The 8,778-nt window shown below is 31.9% G+C and overlaps 1 protein-coding gene across 1 annotated transcript; it reads left to right on the forward strand.

Moving 5' to 3' along the window:
* The first annotated feature begins 5,615 nt into the window (after positions 1–5,615).
* On the forward strand, positions 5,616–7,830 carry LOC120150388. The gene is made up of 2 exons (XM_039163070.1): positions 5,616–5,814; positions 6,305–7,830. Exon 2 carries the CDS (start codon positions 6,330–6,332, stop codon positions 7,677–7,679), a length of 1,350 nt encoding a protein of 449 aa, XP_039019001.1. The 5' UTR covers positions 5,616–5,814; positions 6,305–6,329; the 3' UTR covers positions 7,680–7,830.
* The last annotated feature ends 948 nt before the right edge of the window (positions 7,831–8,778 follow it).

Here is an 8,778-nt window from a genome sequence, read left to right on the forward strand (position 1 = left end):
AGTCGTCTTAGGCCCATAAGGGATTACCAGCTTAATCGGTGCTGAACTTGCATGAGGAATTACCATCTTGATCGGAGTTGAACCTACCTACTCCAGAATCTTACCTAGACAATATCCTAATAATCGATTCATACAGTAAACAGTAGATTCCATGATCCATAAATCATGAACGATTATATTTTTCAGTGAAAACAGATAACCATAAAATACATGTCATGTAGTCATAGTTCATAAACAGTAAATCAATACATCAAAAAATTTGTAATTTCCAAAAATCACATTTTAAAACATGTAAATCAATTATATGGAATAAGGAACACACTAGAGGACCCAATTATTTTCTGGAGGTGATTAGTATTTATCAAGCGGGGTAAACCCGAAACTTCTGCAAACTGATTGAATTTTATAAACGAGATCCCTATAAAAAAGGGTTTGATAGGTAACGATTCATCAGTCATTCAGAAAGTTATTTATCAATATCATATAACATTCAAATATGTCAGCAAGGTATTCAAGAATTTTTGTATCAAAATTTATTTAGGATTCAAACATTCCTAAAGTGATTCCATAAATCAGGCTTATAAGGGCATTTTAGTCATTTGATTCTTGAGAAATTTGATAAATTAATTTAACAATGGTATGCAACTATTTTATAGAATTCCAGAATTCAAGCATCTTAATAGGTTTCTAGTTTCAATCGCTCTATAGAAATCAAACTGATCATTTTCAGAACCATCTTTGGATGGATCATGAGAATACGAACAAGTATTTAAGCGTTATTTAAATACTTCTTGTATTTTAATAATATTAGGGATGATCGACCTACTTAGGTCATATTCTATAAACCTCAATGGCGTTATAGCATATAAAGCTTCACCGGTATCTTCAGAAGTTATCCAAGGCATTCACTTAATCCAAGTCATGAGGGTATTTATGTCAATTTGGTATTTGAGGTTGATTTATTCATTTTGGAACTTAATGTGTTTGGTTCACGTAATGTAAGATTACCAGTGGGAATGTAAGATTACCAGGGAATAAGATTACTGGGAATGTTGTATTTTGTGTTCGGTTGGTTTAGCAAGAATGTAAGATTACCGTGTTTGGTTAAAGGAATAAAAGATTATTGGAATGTATATTTGACCAAATTGTCCTTATTATATATTTGTTTTTTAATAAATTAGAAAATATTTATATATTTGCTTTAAAAATTTTAAATTCATAAAATTTATATAATTTTTTTACAAAATTAAAAATATAAAAAGGTTTAATGAAAGGGTAAAATTTTATTTTAATCCCTGAACTTCATATAAAATTTTAATTATAGACATTTTTTGTAAATCTAAAATAGTTTAAGGATAAATTTGTAATTTAACATTCGTAAAAATTTTATTATTCAATGACAGAATAATGATATTTTTGAAGAAAAAAAATTAAGGGCATTTTAGTCTAAAACGCCGGTAATCCAACATGAGGAAAGGGAGGTAATGGCATTCCCCGGTAATATACCCCAAATAATCCACTATTGGTAATCTTACATTACCGAGAATGAGATTCCCAGCTAACCAAACGGGGGAATATTGATTTTATTCCCATGAGAATCTCACATTCCCCCATCTAAGGGTGCGTTTGGTTCACGGAATGTAAGATTACCAGTGGGAATAAAAAATTACCAGGGAATAGGATTACTGAGAATGTTGTATTTTGTATTTGGTTGGTTTGGCAGGAATATAAGATTACCGTGTTTGGTTTATAAGAATAAGAGTGCGTTTGGTTCACGGAATATAAGATTACTAATGGGAATAAGATTATCGGCAGGAATAAGATTATTGAGAATGTTGTATTTTGTGTTTGGTTCGTTTAACAAGAATGTAAGATTATCGTATTTTGTTAAATGAATAAAATATAATTAGAATATATTTTATCAAATTGTCCTTATTATATATTTATTTTTTAACAAGTTGAATTCTACTATAATTAATTTATATATTTTCTTTAAAAAATTAAATTCATAAAATTTATATAATTTTTTTACAAAATTGACAAGATAAATAGGTTTAATGAAAGAGTAAAATTTTATTTTAACCCTTGAACTTAATATAAAATTCTAATTATTGACTTTTTTTGTAAATCTAAAATAATTTAAGGATAAATTTGTAATTTAACATTCGTAGATTTTTTTTATTCAACGACAGAAGAATGATATTTTTGGGAAAAAAAATTAAGGGCATTTTAGTCCAAAATGCATGTAATCCAACAATACCTAAGGAAATGGAGGTAATCACATTCCCGGTAATATACCCCCCAAAATATCACTGTTGGTAATAAAAGATTACCGGGGGCTGAAAATGTTGACCAACTAATGGGGGAATGATATTTCATTCCCCTGGTAATAAGATATAACCTGAACCAAACACCCCCTAAAAGATTATTGGAATGTATATTTGACTAAATTGTCCTTATTATATATTTATTTTTTTAACAAGTTGGAAAATATTTATATATTTTCTTTAAAAAAATTAAATTCATAAAATTTATATACTTTCTTTTACAAAATTTAAAATATAAAAAATTTTAACCCGTGAACTTCATATAAAATTTTAATTATAGATTTTTTTTTGTAAATCTAAAATAGTTTAAGGATAAATTTATAATTTAACATTCGTAGAATTTTTATTATTCAATGACAGAAGAATGATATTTTTGAAAATTTTTAAGGGCATTTTAGTCCAAAACGCCGGTAATCCAACAATACCTAAGGGAAGGGGTAATGACATTCCATGTAATATACCCAAAAAATCCACTATTGGTAATAAAACATTACCAGGAATGAGATTTCCGACCAACCAAACGGGGGAATGTGGATTCCCATGGGAATCCCACATTCCCCGAACCAAACAGCCCCTAAGGGTATTTAGTCATTCCAGGGCTTGGAGGTACTTTGGGTCATTTTACACTTAAGGGGTATTTTGGTAATTTCTTTCAGTCAAAATTTTCCACTTAATTCAATTTTCTGAACAATTCAAACTTAAATATTACTCTCAATGTTTTAGTCTTTAGGATTTTATTCAAGAATCAAAATTCTAAGTCTTTTACCATCTCAAAGGTTATGATCGATTAACATGGTTATTTTCACTTTCAGGGACAATCCTTGTCTTTTACATCATACGAGTATTTTCATAGTTTATTCTCCAAGTATTTCTGAAATTTAATCTTTAAAGAGATTAATCATAATTTACGAGTCTTGAGATTAATTGATTTACTGATTAAATCACTGAACTTAGATTTATCTCTTAACGATATTCTAGTTCCTTACACGAGTCAATTGAGTCTTATTGGGTTTACTAACTTTATATTGTATTCAATGTGAGTCCATCAATAATTAACTCTATTTAATTGACTAATAACTCCAATCATGCATTAACAAAACACCAACATGTACCATAAAGTATGTATATAGTAGATAAAATATTATCTTGATTTTTGAGCCACATTGATTAACCAATAAACTCTATTTGATCGCCCTCAAACTTTAATTCCACGTCCCATAATGTCTCGGATACATGGCCAAACCATTAGAAACATAACTTAAACATGAAAATTTGTATTAAATTGAGAGATAAAATGTCAAAAAATAGCTTACCAATTTTGAATTTGGCAAAACAGACTTCTGATTTGGACTTAGGACATCGAAAAATATAAAAATATGACTTTTTGGAAAATTTGACTTTTTGGTAAAAGTCAACGATCAACGGGCAGGTCAAAGTTAACGGTTCAGGTCAAGGTGAATGAGTTAGACTTGTTCTGGTTGACTCATGCCAGTTCTGTCTGAGTTGACTCGGTTTGGTCAAATAGATCGGTTCATATCGGGTTGGGTCTGTTTGGTTCACCTGGACCGTTTCTAGAAGAACCATGGCTGGAGGAGGAGCCCCACGCACACGCAACGACGCGTGGTCGCACATGCAACGGTGATGGGGTCGTTGACAGCGACCGAGAACTCCGAAAACAGCCAAACACCAAAATTGATCCACAAATAGCCCAATATTCAACAAGAACAATTTAAACCAACCCGAAAAATCATTCGAACCTTACCCAAATTGGCGATGGGACGATTTCGGACGACGAACCCGGTCGTGTTTCGAGTAGACGATGGTGGAGAAGCTAACGATATAGGTGATGAGGTCAGAGGACGACTAGATCGGAGGTAATTGGGGGAAACGGTGGCGACGCAAGAGTTCTCTCCTTCGATTTATGACGATCGGTGAATGATTGGGGTCGTTGATGATTGAGGATGGGTCGTTGGAGGATGCCAGTTCGTCTAGTGGAGTCAAAACACCACATTGGCGGCCAGAGCAGACGAATCGGCGAATGGAGATAGACGTTGGGGGTTAGGGTAAAAAATGTGGGGATTTTGTCACACTAGGGGGTTTCGATTTTGGAGATTTTGGGTATATAACCCGAGACAAAACAATTAAATAATATATTTATTAAATTATACTTAAACAGTGACCTACGGTAGATGGTAGAGGGATGGTTGACCATACCTTAGAACACGAGTTTAAACCATCTTAGCCACTAACTTCTCATTTTTTTTTATTTTCCACTAACCAGAAAAAATGGAAAAATTCAATGGTTTAGTCCATAAACTTCCCAAACTTACGAGATTGACCCAAAATCTTTCAAAACTACCCATTATGATCCTTTAATTAAATTAAATAAATTTTACCATAGAAATTTAGGGTGTAACAAAATCAACTTTACCATAATCTTTCAAAATTGCCTATTATGATCCCTTAATTAAATTAATTTTACCTTAGAAATTTAGGGTGTAACAAAATCAACTTTATTTTTGTATGTTGATGAAATGACAGTCAAATTAGATGATACACAAGAAATTGATAATTTCAATATATATAATTAAACTTTCAAGTTAAAGGTCTCGAGAAACTTTAATAATTGGAATGAAAATTACTAAGAATACAAAAATCAATTTCATTTTTCAAAGAAAGTATGTTTTTGATCTCTAAAAGAAAACTAGGAAACTTGGTGCAAACTTATAGTAACTCTTGAACAAAATAAAAAATAAAAGCTTATAGAGAGTAATCCTCTGATAAATATAATGAAGTAACTTGGTAGGGAAGATGATAAACTTGTCACACATTAAATTTGATGTTTCTTATAATGTAAACTTTTTTGTAATTTTTTTATTATGACACTCTTTACCCTATCATTTAAAAAAATATAAGATATTACAAGTTGATAAAGAAAATATATTTTTTACTTAACCATGAATCAAATTTTAACATATAACATTACGAGATCATAGTTTAAATGTTTACTTACATAAAATTCTAGACGTTTAAATAGATGAATTGCAGTATGAAATAAATAAAGATGATAAAATATCCATCAACATAATTATCTTACATGATCAAATAATGTCAATTTAATCGATTTAACATGTAATGATATCATTCTATTATCTCCAATAATAAGTGTTAATGATAAGTGATAAATTTATTATAAATATTTAAATATCAATAATTATTTATATTTATGTAATTTACCCTACTTTAAATCAACTTGATTGATCTAAATTATAAAGAAAAATAACTCTAAAATCCAATTCGAGAGATCGCATCTAGCAAATCGGACGAGTAGCTCGACTCTGCGTAAATTAAGCATATTTCAAAGCTCTATGGTATTGCCCGACTTCAGTTGCAAACTTCTAGCTTTCTATCTCTTTCAGTTTCAGGCTGGAAAAAGTAACTCTTACATTTTCTTATGAAGTTCTCCAGCGATGATAATTAACTACAGGTAATCTACTTCTTTAATCCAATTACTAAAATCATTTTGTTCCAATTTCTTAGCTTTCTCATTATTCTTCCTTTGATTGTCTAACAGTACGAGAGAAGTTATAAGCTTCTCTTTTTGGATACTGTTGAGTATTTTTTTTACTGATTTTACGGGTCTTCTCTGAATCTTTGCTCTGATTAGGTTTGGGATTCTAAAGCTTTGAAGGATTCTTTGGATTTTGATATGATAATTGCTCATAAATTATTTTTTGGTCGATTCGGTTGTTTTCCCAGGTTCTCAATACTCTTTTCTTGAACTAATAAGAACGGAGCCGTTAAAATTTACAACTTTTTAGGGTTTGTTTAATTGATCTGTTTGAGAGAGAAACTTGGTTTGACTAATTGAATTGGATCAGTGAAGCTGGGTTTTGTTGTATTGAATATTCAACTAGCTGATAAACAATGGAAATTTGAGTTTGTTTTTCTGTGTTTTTCGTGCAAGTAAACAACAGATTGGGGGGTTGGATTTCGGACTAGATGGATGATTCGGGTCTGAGAGGCGGGTTTTTATCAGGTCCGAGACAAGGGCTGTTCGATATTGAGTCATCCATTCACAGAGATCAACAACCCCAGTTGGGTCAACCTTCCATGGTGCCAAACAATCATATGTTCATGATGACTGACCTTGAAAACTCGAACCATACCATTGGATTAATGGAGGCAAAAGGCTTGAACTGGAAAGGCTTTTCGACGAATGTCGTTAAAGTGAAGGGAGTTGGTCCCATTATTTCTATGACGGATGGAAGCATGAGTGAAGAAGACGAGCCAAATTACAATGAAGATGGAAATGGTGAGAATTCCAATGGGGGTAAATGCAAGGATGGATGGCCATGGAAGAGAATGAAATGGACCGATAATGTGGTTAGGCTTCTAATTGCTGTTGTTTCTTGTGTGGGAGATGATGGTATGATTGAGGGTGCAGAAGGACTTAAACGAAAATCGGGGTTTCTGCAAAAGAAGGGTAAGTGGAAAACAGTATCAAAAATAATGATCAGTAAAGGTTCTCATGTTTCACCTCAACAATGTGAGGATAAATTTAATGACATGAACAAGAGATATAAGAAATTGAATGATATTCTTGGGAGAGGAACTAGTTGTAGAGTGGTTGAGAATCCTTCTCTAATGGACTCGATGCCTCACCTCTCGCGTAAGGCCAAGGAAGACGTGAAGAAGATTTTGAGCTCGAAACATTTATTTTACCAAGAAATGTGTGCTTACCATAATGGACAGAGTATACCCAATTGCCAGGATCTTGATCTCCAGGGATGCATACTTCCTAAGAGATGCTTGAAAGACAATAACAGGTCTGAGGAGGAAGAAGATGACAGTGAGGATAATGATGATGAAATGGACAATGAAGATGATAATAATGCTATTTGTGGGGAAAGGATCCATGAGCTCAATGAGAGGAAGAAAGCAAGTGCAGAGGAAGGTCATTTCCAACCGCAATGTGCTGGCCATGACAATTTTGATTTAGAGATAGGAGTATTTCAAGACTCTACAAGGTCATCATTTGTGCGAAAGGATTGGATCAAGAGACAGATGCTGCAACTTCACGAGGAACGGGTGAAGTTACAGTCGGAAGCTGTTGAGCTTGAAAAACAACGACTTAAATGGCTGAGGTACTGTGATAAGAAAGATCGAGAACTACAGAGGTTAAGGCTGGAGAACGAGAGGACGGCACTTGAGAATAAACAGAGTATATTGCAACTTAGGCAAAAAGAACTTGAAATAGGTTATAGGAGGTCTGATTCATCCTTAGAACCCACTTCACACGGCATTGATAGACTGCAAGGCGAGGGTCAGATTGATATGTGCAACCATTAGTATCTCTTATCACATTTAAATCCATTTGGCAGTAAGACTTGGCTAAGGCATACAAGGTAGACTTCCACTTCCTCTTTAGCCATGTAAATATAAAGAAGCATGCTATTCTTGTGAGGTAATCCACTCTGAGATGAAATGATAAATAAATGTATTTTTCTCACCTTTTATGTATATCAACAAACTTAACATGTTCTATATATTTATATAATTTTTGATAAATTAAAAAATATTTCTATGTAGAGTTTGGTTTATTAGTCTTTTGTGCTATGTTTATATTTTATGTGTCATGTGATTTTTGGATCATTTTTCATGTTTGGTTAAAAGTTAATAGATTTTGTATATTATATTCAAATAATTTGTATTTTTTTATTAGATATCATATAATAATTGAAGTTATTATTTGTTTAAATCTATTAGTTTATATTTGAGTTTTTCGTATATAAAGATATAACAAGTACTAGTTGTTTTGATAAAAAGTTTATGTTAATAAAAGATAAATTACAAATGAAGAATAAAAGATAAATATTACGATGATGCTAGTAGAACAAGACATTTCTTATTGTTGTGCTTTGGGTTTTTACAATGATGACATCGTTTTGGTCGTCTGATCTTTTTCTGATCCATATCAGAACAAATTTTAATTGATGTTGGATAACCTTTCGGATTGTGATACAATGAAGGACCTTATAGCATTGTAGGCTCGTTATCAATTTCATTCCATTCTCATTCATTAGCATATTTATATACCTTGAATATGGTCTCAAGTATGTATATGTTATCAATGTATGTCATGTAATCAACGTGGACAGGTAAACATGTAACAATGACGTGTAGGTATGAATATTTGGGTGTTTAAATGACTTCACAATCATACTAATGTTTAAGTAGATTAAGTTGATGCGAGTTTTACGATATACTTTCCAAAGGACGTATTAACTCAAAATATACAATTTGTGCATGAAAAATATTGAATGAATATCTTGTTCGATTTTACTACATATGCATCTAGGAAATCTTTTAAGATTTGGATTGACAACATACTCGTCACCCATTCAAAAAACTACTTCTCCTCTGAGGGTCTCGAATATGTTGCTTTGAT

The sequence above is a fragment of the Hibiscus syriacus genome, unplaced genomic scaffold (assembly GCF_006381635.1).
Source record: "Hibiscus syriacus cultivar Baekdansim isolate YM2019G1 unplaced genomic scaffold, ASM638163v2 tig00111022_pilon, whole genome shotgun sequence".
In the NCBI taxonomy this organism is placed as follows: Eukaryota; Viridiplantae; Streptophyta; class Magnoliopsida; order Malvales; family Malvaceae; genus Hibiscus; species Hibiscus syriacus.

What these genes read in the sequence shown, in the direction of transcription:
- LOC120150388 (XM_039163070.1), top strand. Translation starts at nt 6,330, where the DNA reads ATGGATGATTCGGGTCTGAGAGGCGGGTTTTTATCAGGTCCGAGACAA.